We start from the raw sequence: 18,299 nt of genomic DNA, 5'->3' as shown, positions 1-18,299 counted from the left end.
GCAAATGAATGAGCCTCCCACCTTCGAGGCATCACCGTGTTCAAAGCCATCCAAAGCCTGTTGGCGGTCTGAAGGATCCGCCGAGGGATTCCGAAGTACAGCAGGCGGTTCATGTTGGATGTCAAGGCCTCTGCGTACGGGATCAGCTCTCCAGCCGAGAGGAGTGTCAGATGTTCCAGGATCTGCAGGACTTGGGTGTGGTTGCTTTGCAGTGCTGAAAATGCTACCAAAATAAAGAACACTGAAGACAGGCGTTCCAAGCCCAAATTGACGTACATCCACTGGGGCCTGGTGGAGAAGGAGGGGGATCCAGAAAGCCAAGAGTTCTGCCTATCCACTGAAAGGCAGTCCCACCACCTTATGAAACACACATGCACAATATCTGGGTAATCAGAGAACTGTCATGGCAAGTAAGGGGAGCTAGTCATCTGGGAAGTGGTTCTAGGGAGTCAAAAGAACTGATGGGCTCTAGGCCCAGAGAAAACTAGCCGAACCAGGCACCGTGGCAGTGGTGTACCTGGAACAGAATGGGCAAACAGGAGAGTAGGCCTGGGCCAAGCGCCTCTGGAGTGGGCCAAGAAAATAAGAGGGTTCTGGTAGAGGAATGGATGCCAGGAGAAGGGGCAAGAGTCATCCCACTCTACAGGGGGTGCCTCCACCCACAATGGCCTGCCTAGGCTTTGAAGTCCCTCCTGGGGGAACATGCTTTCTCAGAAGTAAGATTAACTGGGACCCCCTAGGAATGCTTTTTCAGCTGCTGCCCCCAAATCTGCAACACTCTCCCGCCAGGAGGCAAGACTGGAGCTGTCCCTACAGGCCTTCTGGAGCAACCTGAAGACTCTTCTCTTCTGGGAGGACTTGGTACTGAACTGATGCAAGGGGAGGCGCTTCGTAACTACTCTGCAAGCCTGGCTGGTGATAGTCTTATGAGTTTCTGTTTCACTGACCACTTTTAATTTGATCTTAGGGCTGCCACTACCAAACTTAGGGGCCTGCCAGAGGGTGGGTTACAAATCACCAAAATAAATAAACGGTCTTGCCAGTGGAAGGCATGGGCGTCGAGAGAGGATCAAGGGGTCTCTCTCCCTTGTGGAGGCTCTGTGACCCTTACACTCCCATCCCCATGTTGGGGATGCAAGTGGGAAGGTATTTCTTGGGGGCAGGCCTCCGATTTCCCTTGCACAGATGCCAGTGTGGCTGAATACTGATCCCAGAGTGGGCGGGGGGAGCCATACCCTCTTGGAGCTGCTTGGGAGAGTGATTTTTGGCCGTGTTGGTCAGGAGCATCCTGCGAAGCAAGGCGTCGGTACCCGTGATGTGCTCCTCACAGATCCAGTCGTCCACAATGCAAAGGTGGGGATAGTTGGTCGCCAGCAGACGCAGCAAGGCAGAATGCAAGCCTCCAGAGAGAGCAGAGAGATTGTCGTCACCAGCAGCAACAAAGCTTTGCGCATCTTTACAGGTAAGTTTGCCCAACAGGAATGTTCACAAGCCCGGGGGGGAGGGAGTGACAATAGGGCCATCGACATCCTACCCGGCCATTCTGCCCCCTGCCACAACCATGAAGTTCAAAGGGTTCCTTCTCTAGTGAGGTTCCCTCTCTCCTCCTCAAAACCAGGAAAATCCACAAAAGTGTTTTCCCTATGCTAATTCTGCAGCCTGTCAATAGGATTCAATTTTTTTGGGTGGTGGTGGGGTAAAATTTAGTCTGTAATGCCTATTACTTTGCACAATTTATTCTGGTTTTGCAAATCATGGGGAGGGGCAGAGAGCTCTGCAGCCCAGCCTGGTCCCACCTCCCCTACTACGCAAATTGCAGCCTAGAAAATGCTGCTCGGCGAACATATCCTTTACTGCTGAGTCCAGACTCCGTGCTCCTAGCCAGCCGGGATGAGCTCCCACTTGCAATGCCAAAGAGACGCATTTGGCCTGTTTAAGCTCCAAGGAGCAGGGCATCAGCCTGACCAATAGAAACACTCAGCTTCTCATCGAGAGTCAGGTGCCCCTCTACAGCTGCCTTGGTCTAATTGTGCTTTCAGCAATGTAGAAAGCTACTTGCAGAGCAAACGAATCCAGAGGATGCACACAGTCGCAAGATTCTGTGCAGCTGCCTGAGTCTGCCAGTGCTGATTCAGTGAATTATCCTTCCTATTTTTATATTATTATTGTACTTTTTATTGTATATATATATATATATATATTCCTTGAATTGCTCTGTTAATATCCGTTTAATATTGCTGGTCTTTGACCATAATAAATGATTGATTGATCATATGGATGGAGTGGGACCAAGGGAGGGGGCTATGCCTTCCTTTTAAAATGCAGCTTCTCTCTCAAAAAACATACCATCCTCAAATGAGAAGTTTCAGGTGGGTAGCCATGTTGGTCTGTAGCAGAAGAGTAAGATTTGGGTCTAGCAGCACCTTAAAGACCAGCTAGATCTCCAGGGTATGAGGGAGCTCTGACTCTCGAAAGCTCACACCCTGGGAATCTAGTTGGTCTTTAAGGAGCTCCTGGACCTGAATCTTGCTCATCCTGAAATGAGGTTCTGCTTTTTTTTTTTCCTTTGCAAAGACACGGCTTCTGGCTCTACGTACCTCCCAGTTCCTGCTGTAGCCCTTGAGCCTGCCGGATGAGGTACTTGACCGGGATCTGGTCCATCAATGCGGAAGAGTAAGACTTGGGCTTTCTCTGCATGGCAGCTGTGCAAGAGACAAAGACGGTTGACTGCTGGCCAGTTCAGCGCCAACCATGTCATGCTCCCTATTTCATATCATTTTAAAAATATTTTTGGACCTGCACGCACACATGCACGCACACACACACACGCACACACACACACACACACACAAAGTTTGGGGGAAATAAAACATTTAAATTTGGGGAAATGATGGGAAAACTGAAATGAAATGTGAAATAAAAAATCATCCTCCCTCCCATGTCTTTCAAATTTCCAGGTATTTTACACCTCTGACTCCACTTCAAACCCCCATGCCAGATCCTAGCTAGCACCAATATTGATGAACTGCTAAAGAGAGGACCCTGACTAAAACCCTGATTAATGGGGAACTGTCCGCACGTGCTCAGTGGATGCCCCTCCAGTGAGAAACTCCCCTTCCCCTAGAGTAGCAGCAGGCGCTAACTACTCTAAAGAGCCCCAGGTGCCTGCCCTCTCTAAAGCACACTTGGCATATAAGAACCTGCAGGACTATCATTAGAACACAACACATGCACAAATGGTGGGCTTCTCCGTCTGCTCATGTGCTCCAGGCTACCACTGAGGCCTAAGCAGGGCAAAACACAGGTGATGCGCTCCAGCGTCCTCCCTGAGGTCATACCCAGTGTTTTTGAGCTTGCCAGGATCGCCTCTTCGTAAGACAGAACATAATACAGGACCAGAAGCTGAGCTGTGATGCCATAATGCTGATTCAGGCGAGCATTTTCTCCCTGCAAGAAACCAAAAAGACGAATGGGATAGCGCAACGTGCTGTCAGGATGAAATCTCATCAGCCAGGGAGAGCTGACCCAGATTCTCTCGGCCACTGGTCTGCGGCTAGTAGGCAGAGAGGCGTTAGGGAAGTCACACTACCATTTCCTTTTTGTTTGTCTAGCATTTAACTGTTGTTCACCACCCAGAGCCCCTGAGGATGGGCGGTTTATAAATTGAAGTAGTAGTAGTAGTAGTAGTAGTAGTAGTAGTAGTAGTAGTAGTAGTAGTAGTAGTAATTTAAGAGGAGAAGTGCAGAAGTATGTGAGTAAGAACTAAATTTTGCCACTGAAAATGGCAGGCCTGCATCAAATTTCCCCAGCCACCCCATACAAGGTTTAGGCATTTATCTACGTCAGAGCAAGAACATATTGGTTTATTAACATTATGTAGGGGAGAAGTGGACCATTTCTACATGTCTTACCTGCCACATGCAAAACACCCAGAAGACATCATGCAAAACACCCAGAAGACAGCATCTTCTTGCGCGAAATCGTGCCAGGAAAACGCGATTTCGGGCAAAACTCCCGGATGACAGCGTCTTCCTGGCGCGATTTCATGAGAGAAGATGCTGTGTTCCAGCAGCAGGTAAGATGAGTGGAAACAGCCCTAGATAGCGAGAACTTTTTCTCCCATAATAATGTCTCAGCAGTAAATTCAGGACAAAGACAGTATTTCATACAATGCACAGTCAAATCACAGAATTCACTGCCCCAGGATGTGGAGACTAAATAGGTTTAAGGAATTAAACAAATTCACAGAGGATCCTATCAACAACTGTTAACAATGATGGTCAAAAGAAACCCCTACGTTGCAAGGGAGTGCATCTCTGAATCCTGGTTTCTAGAGGATAAGCAGGGACAGGCTACTGTCTAGTTGTCTTGTTTACAGACTTTATCATTAAGCAATGTGGAAAACAGATACTAACATGATCAAACAGGAGTCTTATTTTATAAGGACAGGTAAATATGTGTCTAAACATAACAGGGCAAGCACAAGAACTAGACACAGTGCTGCCATTTTCAGTGGAAGCCCTGCATCATATGTTGTTGGAAGTCAGGCTAAAGATAATAAGCAGGCTGAAAGCCACGGATCCTTCCCTACCCACCGCAAAAGCTGGAGTCATTAAACTGAAATCCATGACAAACTTAGATGCACATAGACAAAGGGGAAAGCTAATTTTATACACAAAGACAGAAGCTCTTTTCCCCCTTGTATGTGCATCTAAGTCTGTTATGACTTTAACAAATCCTGTATACATATACACACACCCCAGTGAGTCCTTGGAAAACATTTAAGATTTCCTCCTGTGTGATTGGCTGGTTTGTGGCTTCTGGGTTGGATTTCGAAGCTGGCGTAAGAACAGAGTTGATGTAGACATCGATGAGAGGAAGTAACTGGGGATGAAGCGGCGTGGTGGTTTCACACAGCTGCCTGTAAATCCAGTCCTTAAAAAAAGAGAATAAACTTAGTCAAAGGAAAAGAACAATCCTAATCATGTCTACTCAAAAGAATTCAGTAGGGCTTACTCTCAGAAAAAAATGTTCTTAGGATAGCACCATAAAACTTGAAGCGTAATCCTAAGCATGTTTATTCAGAAGAAAATCCTTTCAAATTCAATGCAGGTTTTTTTGCAGCCAATTCAAAGACAACCCCATAGGATTTCCAAGGCTTTTGGTGACTCGACAGGGTTTTCAAGACAGGAGACATCCTGAGGTGGTTTGCCATGGCCCGACTCTGCATGACAGCCCTAGCCTTTCTTGGTGTTCTCCCATTCAAGTACTAACTAGGGCTGACCCTCTCAGCTTCCAAGGTCGGATGAGCTCAGGCTAGCTTGGGCTATCCAGGTCAGGGCGCACTGTACCTAATGACGACATTTAGGGCCGAAAGAGTAAATTCAATCAATCCCTTCTTGTCCTCTCTTTAGCATCTCATTTCCCCTGTTCTTCACCTGCCCCTCAACACTTAAGAGCCAAGCTACAAGTGACATTTTTCACGTGGAGAACACTTGATCGTTTTTGCAAGTTTTCCTGGGAACTGAAGTCCCAGTGTCCTTCCCCTCTCTGTTAGAATCGTTGCCTGAAGAGCTGGAGAAAGCCGGCTGCAGTAGCAGCTTTTGCAAATCGTTCCTCCAGTCACAATCCTGCTGGACAAGACTGCTCCTACGATTGTTGGGGGCGGGCAGCTGCTACTTTCTCCCTGGGCATCCTGCTCCCGGAGAGCTGCTCTGGAGAAAGCCACCGTGTGAATCTCCAGCTGCAGCAACAGCGGAAGAATCTGTTGCTGCTCTAACATGCCCTCATTCCAGTTTTTCTCCAGGAGTTCAGGAGCAAGGGAAGGGCATGTTAGACAGCAGCAGATTCTTCCGCTGTCGCTGTTGCTGGAGCTTCACCGACATGGTGGCTTTCTCCAGAGCAGCTCCCCGGAAGCAAGACGCTCAGGGAGAAAGTGGCAGGTGCCCATCCCCAAACGATCGTTGAGAGCCCTCTTGTCCAGCAAGCAGGATTGTGACTGGAGGAACGATTTGCAAAAGCTGCTGCTGCAGCCGGCTTACTCCGGCTCTTCAGGCAACGATTCTAACAGAGAGGAGGACAATCGGACTTCAGTTCCCAGGAAAACTTGCGAAAACGATCAAGTGTTCTCTATGTGAAAAAAGTCACTTGTAGCTTGGCTCACAGCTGACAGAGAGTAGCCCAATCTCCAGAGTCTTAGACCAAGAAAGGTCTTTCCTAACATCTGACTATCTTTTGCCTAGAGAAGAACCAGAGACCTTTCATGTGCAAAGTCATGCCCTCAGCTCAGAAAAGATGGACACAGAAAGCTGCCTTAAGCAGAACCAGACCCATCAAGCACATCTGGCTGCTGTCTACCTACTCTAATCTGCAGCGGGTCACCAAGATTTCTGGCCTCAGTCTTGTCCTCAGCCTTGCCACTGAGACAGAATTAGCTGAGAATATCCGGGACTTGTCCTGAGATTGTCCTCCTCAAAATCAAAGGTTCTACCACTGAGCTACGGTGCCCCTCCTTACACCAGAATATTTTGCAGTGGCCTACCTTGATGGAGACTTTGTGCTTGGTGAATGATCGGCTCCTGAGAAGTTGGTAGATACAATGAATGGGCAGGAAACCAGTGATGTTAGCGCTCAGGTTGCCAGTGACAGCCACACGGACTGCATGAGCGGTGACGACCTAGGAAAGATCAGTCCCTTACTCCAGATCCTTTTCAACTCAACCACACACACACACACACACAAATCACAGTTTAGAGAGCATTGCTATGAGATGCAGCTACATCCACTACCCACAGCTGCTGACTCTCCTTCTTAGCAGCTAGGACTTTGGACATAAACTTTCACACCATATGACAAACAGGTATCTATCCTAGGTTTGGTAAGATGAAGGCATGACAGAGCCCTGGCATCTCTTCTCTGGGACTTCAGAGGGAAAAATAAGCAGAAAAGACAGCTGTGTAGCAAGAAGGCAAAACAATGCAAAAAGGGGAGAAGAGCAGCCAGATGTTGACCAAGGAGAGGAAAGATGGAGAGAAGGACAGGGCAGGCCATTTGCAACATGAAGGGAGAAATGTCCAGCACATGCCAAAACAAGAAGACAAAGATAGTGGGGAAACCATCTGCCGACCACTTACCTGTTCAGTGAAAATCTCCTGTGTGAAGATGGTCTTCATGCGGCTGAGAGAACTCGGCTTTATCACAATCTGAAATGAACAGACAAGGACACACAAGGAGCTCCCGTACAACATCCAGAACATGTTCCCTTTTAGTTCTGACAATATGGGTAAACAGAGGGTTAGATTCAGACTAACAATTCTGCTGATTTCTGGAGATGGAACCCCCAGGAAGAGGGTTTTAGGGGGCATTTGGGGCTGCCATGGAAGAGGGGAGGCGGAAAAACTGCACTCCGTCAGTAGAAAAGCTTGTGCCAGTGGAAGCATCTAGCCTGGAACCAAGAGAGAGACTTTCCACTTAGAACGGAAATAAAGGGAGGGATAATTTAAACATCTTACATTCCATTTTTATTTATTAGATTGCTGCTCAATTTGGGGACTTAAATGACGCTTATGAAGTGCGGGAGCCACAGGGCTTTTTTCTGGGAAAAGAGGTGGCAGAACTCAGTGGGTTGCCCTTGGAGAAAATGGTCACATAGCCGGTGGCCCCACCCCCTGATCTCCAGACAGAGGGGAGTTGAGATTGCCCTCAATCTAAACTCCCCTCTGTCTGGAGATCAGGGGGCGGGGACACCAGCCATGTGACCATTTTCAAGAGGTTCCGGAACCCCGTTCCCCCGCCGTTCCCCCTGAAAAAAAGCCCTGGGGAGCCATAAGGAGGTACCGAAGACCTGAGCCCCAGCAGCCTCACTGTATTCATCCTTGAGCAAAAGGAGGCCTCCTCTTGGTAAGCACTAAGCCTCGGATTCTCCACATCATAACAGCCGGAGACTCTCTCTCTCTCTCTTCCCAGGGCCAGCGCAACCCTCTGTAGTTACTGGGGATGGGGGAGCAGAGACACTAGTAAGTTCACAGCAGAGGCAAGGATTTGGACTATGGGCTTCCTTCTTAGTTGCCAGGCTGTGTCAGCTCCATGCAATTCTCAGGTTTGCTGTCACTTCTGTACTGAACCCTCATTTTGGGTAAGGGTAATTCTGAATATCCCTATGGAAAGGAGATGCATAAATCTAAGCAGAACAGAACAGTTCAAAAGAACCGGCAGGAGGAAAAACAATTCAGCCCCAGGCCGCAGCTCACCTTCATGCCCAGAGTGGAACACACCAAGTCAATGATAGCGCTGAGCTGGTTGCTATGGAAGTACATGGCCACCAACAAGAGCATCTCCCCAAAGGAAGCGGACACTCCGGAAGTGCTGTTGGGACAGAGACGGGAGGAGGGGATTTGAGAGAAAGGCCCCAGTCTGCAGGGCATTGCTCAGGGGGAAAGACCAGCGACGCCTTCTCACCTCTCAAAATAAGCTTCTTCTTTGATCATCCAGCTTAGCCACATCACCATCAGCTGCTCTTGTTCTGGAGTGCTAGAAGACACCCCAGAGTTAGTCAACAGTCACAGTTACGTTATTATGAGAAAGCTAGCAGCGGGTCAAAAGTATCACCGGTGTTGGTGGGAATGGCTCTCCTGTACCCCCCCAGGTAAAAAGCTAGGAGACTGAACCCCAGGTGCTCTAGAAAACACAGCCAAGTACTTCCCTTTCTATGCCGGCATGGCAGGATTGCCCTGTCGGGCTTCCCTTTCGCCTTCTTAAGCCAATGCCTCCCTCCTTGCTTCAGATCCTCAGCCACCCCTGCCCCATCTGCAGGATCTGAGCAACTCAACCAAAGCATCTGTGACATGAGGGCAGCTCAACCAACCCCTTTAGAGAGGCCTCCCAAGTGCTGGATCCCTCTGTGCATTACAGCAACACTGTATGAAATGATACCCAGCAGGAAGTAAGGAGAAGTATGGCAGCAAGTCCACAATAATACAAATGGACACCCACCACACTTGGACCCACTGCAAAAATAGTATCATATAAAACATGCTGATCAGTTTCATCAGGCCAGAGCCCTGGGAGCAACCGTTTCAGAAGGACTAGGAGTCCCGTGTCTTCTGCACGTGAGAGTTGTCAAGCTGAATTGTTTGAATCTAACATGCAGCAGTTATTTTTCTTTTTCAAAAGGGCCATTTCTGTGGTTTAAAACGTACCTGACTAGGGTGGAGAAAGCCAGCAGCATGCAGAACGAGAGGGAGACAAAGCGGACACCAGCAGGAGTGGCCGGGGGACGGCTTGTCATGAGCTGAAGCAGCTGCTCAGCCTCCTCATCCGTCGGCCTGAACCCCGAGAGACAAAAAGAGGCAATCAGACTTCTCCAGAGGACAGAGAGCACAGCTCCAGCTGCCCAAGACGACAAACGGCACGGTTTGCAAAAGCGGCACTCACTTCAAACCGGCAATGCCCATCAACGCACAGTAGAGGCGCAGGAGGGCGCTGGCTTTCACCACATGTTCCTCCTTCAGCCCTGAATAGACCGAAACGTTGGGCTCCGTGTCGCCCTCCGCTTCTTCTGTAATGTGCGTGCTGCGAACTGTGGGCAGGATCCCCATTAGTTCCAAGAGCAGCTGCCTTCTCATCTGCCAAAGCACCGAGCTGATGGTCTCCCTCTTTCTCTGAAAAGAGAGGGAAGAGGAAAAAATGTTCTCGTTTGACACAAAAGGTAACAGGCAGGATTCTACCAGCTTTCAGCTGCCCCAGCAGGGAGAAGAGGTCATCTCACCTAACCCCTCCCTCCTTGGCTGCAGCCCCCAAGTAGTTTCTCTAATCCCCAGCACAGCTTTTTTAGGGGTCAAAAAGGACTGCTTGGGGAAGGGGGAGGCAGGCCACCATCTGCTTCTTCCAGGGGAATCCAAACCCATGGAAGTTTGCATTCGTTCCAGTTTTGCCTCCTTTTATTTCACCTTTATACACAAATGTATAAAAAAATATGTCTAGTCTAACACATCATCCGCCTTTAACAGTCACCATACAAAATACTTTATCATTAACATAAAAAAGCCAGCAAGGCCTAATGAAGTCATAATGCTTAACCACGGGTCATTTTTTTCCTAACCATGGTTGAGCAGTATGTCGGGATATCTCAATCTTGGTTATGGATTGCATGTATAGTAGGGAAAAAAACACAAAACAGTAAAAGAAAATCGTGGTTAAGGATCAGACAAGATGGTTTGAAGACACCTCCGCAAGCCTTGCTTGTACCATTGTAAACCATGCTTAGGACACTTTCCTAGCCTTACCCGTCCCCCCGCAACTTGCAGAATGTGTTTGTTTATTTAGGGCATTTCTATGCCACCTTTCTCCAATTAAAAATCCAGCAGGTCTCTTTGACCTGGTGCTCCCCTCTGCACATCTTCCAGGGACAGGATGTAGCTCAGCAAATTCATCCATAGCTTCTCTGTAAGTTTAGGATCTCAACCAGTGTCCATAATTACCGTAATTTAACTTAGCAAATATTTTCTGGCTTAGGATCCACTTGACACATTGAAGAGTTTTTAGGAATGCATCCTTGAATTAGTAAATTAAATAATATGAGCTGAATGCCAGTTTTAAATAAGAGTTCAAGGCACACTGTTCTATTTTTCTGAAGCTATTTTGGTTCTGATAGATAGCTGTAAACAGAGAATGGAAATGAATGTTGAAGACGGCCTTTCCTTCTAAAAACAAAGGGGAAATTTTATTTAATTTCTAAATTCTTTCAACATCTCCCAACAGCATGCACAAACGTATTTAAAGTCTCAAGTATCAATTAAAGAACCCTGACCTGGTTAGCCCAGGTGAGCTTGCTCTCATCAGAAGCTAAGCAGGGTCGGCTTCGGTTAGTAATTGGATGGGAGACCTCCATCGAAGACCAGGGTTGCAGAGGCAGGCAACGGCAAACCACCTCTGTTAGTCTCTTGCCATGAAAACCCCACCACCAGGGGTCGCCATAAGTCAGCTATGGCTTGAGGGCACTCTCCACCATTGATAAAAGAATCAGCAATGGACAGAGAATTAAATCAGCTAAAGATCCTGTGTGTGTTGTAAACTGCCTTATTGAAAGGTAGAAGAAAATGGTTTAAACAAATAAATCTGATTAAAATCATTGGCTGCAACAGTTATATACCAAACAGATTACTCTAGTTTATATCACTCACCCCCGCCCCTCTGTTTTATGGTGGTGGAGAGTGCCCTCAAGTCAGAGCTGACTTACGGCGACCCCTGACAGGGTTTTCACAGCAAGAGACCAACAGAGGTGGTTTGCCATTGCCTGGCTCTGCAGCCCTGGCCTTCGTTGGAGGTCTCCCATTCAATTATTAACCAAGGCCAGCCCTGCTTAGCTTCTGAGATCTCCTGGGCTGTCCAGGTCAGGGCCCTCTGTTTTATAGCTTGTGCATTTTCACTTGTTCCCAAATTCACTTGCCAGAATCTCTCACCTGTTGCCCATTCCGGATAAAAGTTCCAAACCAGGTCCTCACTTTTGCGTTGGTCCCGAGCAACAAGCCACTTACGAAGCATACCAGGTCACTCACACCATCCTCCGAAGACTCATTCTTCGTGTGATCCAAAGTCAAGGCCACTCCAAGGCCTGGCAAGTGGCACTCTTCCACCTGGCCCCAAAGTAAACAAAAAAGGAACTCAAAAGCCATTGGGATTGAAATGCCTACCTTAAAAGTCCTGAGTATATTTTCCAAGGACTGAGCCAATTTGCTGCATAAGAACTTTATTTATCCATGTTTTAGTGGCAGCGGAAGTGAAAACAGTTTGGTGTTGAAGTGATCTGTTGAACCGCATCATAAAAATCTGAGAACATTTAATTATGGATAAATCCACACATAGGATGAAAGGGGCTAAAGGTCAAGCAAAACCAGAGATCCTTGATGCTGTTTGGTATCATTGCCAGGACGACTTGGATGGGTCTTCTGAGAGCTTCACCAGGTGAACATCAAGTGCTTCTCATGATAATTGCTCCCGTAGCAATGACCTCTCAGAAACTCCAATGTCATATTCTGCTGTACTTTTTAAATTAATCTTTATATTCCAATTACGGTTCTGAAACTTTCGTTACAGAAATATTTTCAGAAGTGAAAAATAAACCGGTTTGTTTTTTTCAAAAAGGAAACTAAGGTGCCTGTTCACTTGGGTTGCTCTCCAACTGGCATGCTCCAGAAAGCTCCCATGCACCCACCTACACCAGTTCAGGACATCCAGGGCTTTTTTTCAGCTGGAACGCGGTGGAACGGAGTTCCGGAGCCTCTTGAAAATGGTCACATGGCTGGTGGCCCCGCCCCCTGATCTCCAGACAGAGGGGAGTTTCGATTGCCCTCCGCACCACCGAGCGGCATGGAGGGCAATCTAAACTCCCCTCTGTCTGGAAATCAGGGGGCGGGGCCACCAGCCATGTGACCGTTTTCTCCGAGGGCAACCCACTGAGTTCTACCACCTCTTGTCCCAGAAAAAAAGCCCTGAGGGCATCTCACGGGGAGAAGAGGTCAATTCAGCCTCTGTAAATCCCGGCCTTTTCCAAGAAGTGGGTCAAGCAATACTTTCAGCTGAGGAGTGGGGAAAATCCCAGACCTATTCCCCCGAAGTAAGAAAGCAAAAGAAAGCAGCTCTGGCAGCAGAAGCCCGGGCAAGGGAAAGAGGGAAGGATGTGAGAGGCAGGCAACGTTGGCTACAGAAAGAGGAAACCCGCTGTCAGGAAAGGGGAAGGGCCAGCTGCAGCGGAAGAGAAGGGGAGCAGAGCAGAACAAGGAGCCCCGAAAAGCATCTGGCTCTAGTTGAGATGGCTTTCAAAGGACTAAAGCAAAGTTAAGAAGGACTGGCTCCTCAACAGCTAGGAGGAGGGTGCAACCATAATAGGGAGCTTGTGGGCATTCTGGGGGGCATCCAGTTGACCACTGCAGGAAACTGGATGCTGACGTAACTAATGGTTGGTCTGATCTAGCAGGGCTCTTCTTACAATTTCCACGAGATGAGCTGGCTCACAGACAACACTGAGCCAGTTCCCCTATGGCCCACATTTCAAGTCCACCTGTGGCCGATAATCCAAATGCTTCCATAAAAAAAAACAAGACTCACCACCATGCCGCGAACCCTCAATGCCTGGGATGGATTCATCTTGCAAAGATGGCGGAGAGCCTCTGTCCTCCGACGGCCTCCGAAACTTTCCTCATCCTGCCGCTCGCCGTTCTTAATCAATCCCCTACAAACTGAAAGAGCCGCAAGAGTAATATTCATTTGAACCCCTAACATGGCATAAAGCCTAGTCCCCAGGAAACAATCCCCTTAACGATGTGTTTAGTTATACTGGTTGGGACACACAGAATCATTAAATGTTCAATTCCACAGAGGAGACGACTTGATGTACCTATGAATGATCCCCTGCTCTGGCCTGAAAAGAACATAAATCTGCTGTGTTCCAGTCCCTCTCAATGTAGAGTATCAGCAGAAGAGGGGGCCTATTAAGACTCTATATGAGTTGCTGAACTGGGATTGCCTGTTGCCAATCAAGCTGGATGCTGAGATCAATAACTAATGCAAAAAAACAAAAGAGTAGGCTGCGTTCGGGAGTATAGACTACTTTTGCATGCTTTAAAAGCAAATACTATTTTGTGTGAAATGCGCTTTCAATTTTTAAAAAAATGCATGCCTTAGCTATGGCACAGTGCAGTTTTCAGGAATTTTGCAAATAATAAACATTATTAATCCTCACTGGAAGCATGACAAACATCAAACTATCCTGTATCCAATCAAGCACGTCCAGAGCATTGATATTCTCATACTACTCTGCATTCCCACAGCCCCTGCTGAAAATCATTCCTGGCGTGTGTGGAATGCACACTGAGGAACAGTCGCACAGATGAGTGAGTTGCAGAGAGAAGAGAGAAGGGGGTAAAATCACTCTTTCTGTGTCTTCTGCAAATATAGTTTCACTGACAAAAAGAGGAGGAGGAATGAAACCCCCTGCTCTCTGTGGTGCCCTAATCCACATGGCAGTTCCTCCATGCGATCCGAGGACTGACATTCGGGAGTGGAGCTGCTGGAACACAGAGAAACGCAGATAAAAACCCCATCTCCCAGGCATGCATGGTTGGATACGGGCCACTACATCACAGGCTAGAATAAAAATATGATCCACAGACATGATGTGAAATAGGATACTTTTTTGTTTTGTTTGACATACCCCTAATAGATGTTACTGGACCACCTCTCTGTTCTTTGCTTTCTGTGTTTGTAATTTTATTTAATTGTTTTTATACTTTTAAAATTGCTGTTTTAATTTTTTTTTTAATGCTTTAATGTTCATCATCTTGTGAATTCTGTTTGGGTAGAAAGGTGGCATACAAATGTTTTAAAATAAATAAATACTGCCGATCACTGGTGGCATGGTGTGATGTCTTTCCCAAGCAAGGACTCTTAGTCCCTGTTACCAGCTAGAGATGCCAGCACTGAGGGCACCCAACGGACAGATCTCCAGTCTCTCCTCCAACATGCCCGTCTGCCAACATCATTGAGCATTTTATGGATACACTGTACCTTCATTAAAGCTGTCGGGAACATTGGCGACCAAGAGACAAAGGAACCACACGCCATTCTTAATGTGCAGCAAAGCTTCAGCCGCATCCACAATTGGTAACAGCGAAGGCAGCTCTGAACAGAAGATTTAAGAAAATGAATAGTCCCTTCATTCTAAGAGTCAATCCAGCTCTTGAGGTCAACTCCAGGCTTCTCGGTTGAAAAATGACTCTTCCAGCCCACTGGATAGCTCCCAGAGTGATTTTTCCATAAAAAAACAATGGCCTAAATTTACCAAAATTCTCCTGAAAATTTGGTAAAAATTCGGGATACCTGGTTTTTGATTCGGAATATCGGGATTTTACCAAATCAGCCAAAATTCGGTATTTTAATCAGAATTCCAACCAAACCACACACCCCTAATGCTCAGTCCTCTGCAGACCATGTATTTTTCTTGTGGCTAATTTAGGGTAAAGGTAAAGGTAGTCCCCTGTGCAAGCACCAAGTCATTACTGACCCATGGGGGGACGTCACATCACGCCAGTTTCATGGCAGACTTTTTACAGGGTGGTTTGACATTGCCTTCCCCAGTCATCTATGCTTTACCCCCAGGAAACTGGGTACTCATTTTACCGACCTCAGAAGGATGGAAGGCTGAGTCAACCTTGAGCCGGCTACCTGAACCCGGCTTCCGTCAGGATCGAACTCAGGTCGTGAGCAGAGCTTGGGCTGCAATACTGCAGCTTACCACTCTGTGCCACGGGGCTCTTTACAATTTACAATTACAATGGCTAATTTACAAACCCTCATTTTTCTGTATGCTTGGAAAGTCCCCCCTAGTAGGCAGAGAGGCCCCTAACCTAGTTTATGAGCTGCCTCATTGTACCACTGGCATTACCCATGCAGGTGTGAGCCAGTTTGCTGTCAGACACAGCAACAGTGCATGATTTTGGACTCTGGCTAACAGCTTACTGAAATGCAATAATTTAAAAATAGGTGTTTTGATGTAGAGCACACCTGCTTGTAAGATGCAGAGCACATCTGCTGCTTCCTCCAGATAAACAGGGCTCTCAAACAGTTCCGATGATTTGAAGAAAAACTCTCCGTTGGAATCTGCCACCTGCAACAAAAAAACCCAAAACTATCTTGACAGAGGAGCTGAAATCCATATAAAAACAGTACCAGCTGGCTGAGAAGGACTGCTACGAGCAGGGGTTGGCCCAAACCTGATGTTAGGCTTCAGAGAACGATTAGAAAAATACAAGGGGAAATAGGGAAGAAAAGAAATTGTAAACAGCATTTGGTTGAACAGGTTGACTCCCCTGCTATTGGAAGAATCCACTGGGAAGCTGTCCTGAGCAACCCCACTGAAGGATACCCTGTTTTATGTGCCGCTCCGTTTCCAGGGGGCTTGAGCAGGAAAGCATCCACCTAAGCAGGGATCAGTCAAGCTGTGGAATTAAAGAGATACTATGCATTTGTTTTCAAAGAATTTTGGTTCTCGAGTGTTGCTGGAAAAGGGAATTCAATCAAGGAAACCTTACTTTCTGCCAATGAATGGCGGCTCCTGTCCATTAAGTCTTACACTTCGTTTGATATCTCCAAAAGGGACCCACAGGGAGGATTTGGAAATGTATGTACAGTACATTTATTAAACTGATCAATGAACTGACCATAGCACTTAAAAAGCAAAACAGTTGACAGGCCAACAACAGACACCTTAAAAAGCTCTAGCAACGGCTCTGGAGGGAGGGAGGGAGGATCGCCCTCTTGAACAGGCTCCTTTTGTTTAAAACAACCCTGCCACTCAAGCAGCATTTTCCTTATTCCGCAATACCCATTCAGAAAGGCCAGATCCTGCAAAGATGGCCACCAAGAGTTGTTATACCGGATCAGACCAAGAGTCCATCCAGTCCAGTAACCTGTTTCAAAGAACTTGGAAGCCTACAAAGGGGGTATAACAATGACAATCCTCCCCATCTTCTGGTATGCAAAGGCAGACAGTCTCTGAACCTGGAAGTTCCATTTAGCCACTGACTAATCACCAACAGACCTCTCCTCTTCTATGCAGTTTGATATAGTGGTTAAGAGCGCAGGACTCTAATCCGGAGAGCCGGGCGTGATTCCCCACTCCTCCGCTTGAAGCCAGCTGGGGGACCTTGGGTCAGTCCCAGCTCTCTCAGAGCTATCTCAGCCCCACCCACCTCACAGGGTGTTTTGTTGTGGGGATAATAATGACATACTTTGTAAACCGCTCTGAGTGGGTATTAAGTCATCCTGAAGGGCAGTATATAAATCTATTATTATTATTATTATTTGTCTAATCTTATCTAAGCCAGTGGCCAGTCACAAAATTGTGCAATAGCAAAAGTTAACAAAATTGTGAAATAACAAAATGGTGAAATAACAAAATTGTACAATAGCAAAAGTGAATTATTTGCTAAATGCCCAAGTTAGTCCTAAGAGATCATGGGAAGCCAGATAGTTCTAGGGAGCTCTGATCACCAAACACAGACCTGTCATCCCAGTGCAGACAAAACTTGGGAAGAAACTTATGGCACATTAAAGATTTCTTGTGCGTTGCACTTTTAGGAACTACATACCACCTCATCTGATGTATGACCCTGCTGGCAGAAACACGCACATTATACAGAGAAAAATCATTATAAGCCTTGGGCACCAGCAACCAACCAGACGGGCACAGGATTTCATATATTCTTCTTTGATCGGCACGGAGCACTCCCTCCCCTTGTACATTTTAAAATGTTCTTTTTAAAAAGAAAAGGAGACACACCTTGTTCATGATTGCCAGTAATTCACTAAGCACAAGGCGGAGCCGACGAGGGGAATCGCTGTGCTCGAACTCCAGCGTCAGACCGTGCTGCAGCTGAGACACCAAGATGCTCTCGCCACTTCCCCCTCCAAGCTTATGCCTAATGTGAGATGCAAAAGCACAGTGGCTCAGAAAAGGCGTGGAGGAGCAAGACGGGCCTGCTGGACTTACTACCAAAGCAGTATTGCAGGATCTTGAGCCACAGCCAATGCAAGATAACAGTTAGCATGCTGTGGACCAGTTCAGGAGAGACGTGGCTTCAAATGCCTGATCAGCTATTAAGCTAACTGGGTAACCACAACAGGTCACGTGGGGGACATGCAGGTGGTGGAGGAGAAGAGAGAGACTCAACTTAGTTCTTGCCATGACTTAAAAAAGCAGAGTCAATAAAAAACAAATATACATGTCATACAACTGCTTTTCCTGGACTGTTTCGGTGCAAAACAATTTCTTTTAAAGTTGAATATTATATTGATATCCTTTCGCTTTGGAAAGCTCAGAGCGGCTTACATGGTTATCCCTAGAAGTCTCATACTCAGCTTGAAACACATGTACATTTAACAGCAGAGGACCCTCAGACCAGGCTGGCTGCTACAGATGGCACTCGCTGCTCAAGGATGGCTCTGCACAGACAAAAGGGGGATCTTTACATGCTCAAGGGACTGCTAAGGCATGCGGGAAAAGATGTCCTATACTAGGCCAAGGGGCGGGTTGGGGTGGGGGGACACTTTAAAACAGCCTGACTAAAAATCCTCCAGAAGGGATGGAATATTTTCATTGTTGTTTTATGTATTTTAGATTTTTATTTATTTAGAAAAAAAATTAGAGTGCCTCTCCGGGAACCGCCCACCATGATTCTTCATGGACCTTCAGCTTGTCATTATGAATCAAACAGGAAACTGGAACTGCAAAATTGCCCCACTGA

The 18,299-nt window shown here is 47.0% G+C and overlaps 1 protein-coding gene across 1 annotated transcript in view; it reads right to left on the bottom strand.

Moving 5' to 3' along the window:
• The window catches only part of INTS2 (integrator complex subunit 2), a 35,142-nt gene that overhangs the window by 14,699 nt on the left and 2,144 nt on the right, over positions 1-18,299 (bottom strand). Inside the window, exons 3-18 of the mRNA XM_055001635.1 lie at positions 17,336-17,474; positions 15,559-15,661; positions 14,563-14,676; positions 13,105-13,235; positions 11,460-11,633; positions 9,433-9,659; positions 9,198-9,323; positions 8,458-8,529; positions 8,250-8,364; positions 7,134-7,202; positions 6,542-6,676; positions 4,759-4,935; positions 3,339-3,447; positions 2,598-2,702; positions 1,236-1,400; positions 22-223 (exon numbers count right to left, since the gene is read on the bottom strand). Coding sequence (XP_054857610.1) covers positions 22-223; positions 1,236-1,400; positions 2,598-2,702; positions 3,339-3,447; positions 4,759-4,935; positions 6,542-6,676; positions 7,134-7,202; positions 8,250-8,364; positions 8,458-8,529; positions 9,198-9,323; positions 9,433-9,659; positions 11,460-11,633; positions 13,105-13,235; positions 14,563-14,676; positions 15,559-15,661; positions 17,336-17,474 — 2,163 coding nt within the window. The remainder of the gene's footprint in view (positions 1-21; positions 224-1,235; positions 1,401-2,597; positions 2,703-3,338; positions 3,448-4,758; positions 4,936-6,541; positions 6,677-7,133; positions 7,203-8,249; positions 8,365-8,457; positions 8,530-9,197; positions 9,324-9,432; positions 9,660-11,459; positions 11,634-13,104; positions 13,236-14,562; positions 14,677-15,558; positions 15,662-17,335; positions 17,475-18,299) is intronic.

Source organism: Eublepharis macularius, chromosome 17 (genome assembly GCF_028583425.1).
Source record: "Eublepharis macularius isolate TG4126 chromosome 17, MPM_Emac_v1.0, whole genome shotgun sequence".
In the NCBI taxonomy this organism is placed as follows: Eukaryota; Metazoa; Chordata; class Lepidosauria; order Squamata; family Eublepharidae; genus Eublepharis; species Eublepharis macularius.
Note: the sequence above shows the minus strand (reverse complement) of the source record. Positions and strands in the feature narration are given on the sequence as shown.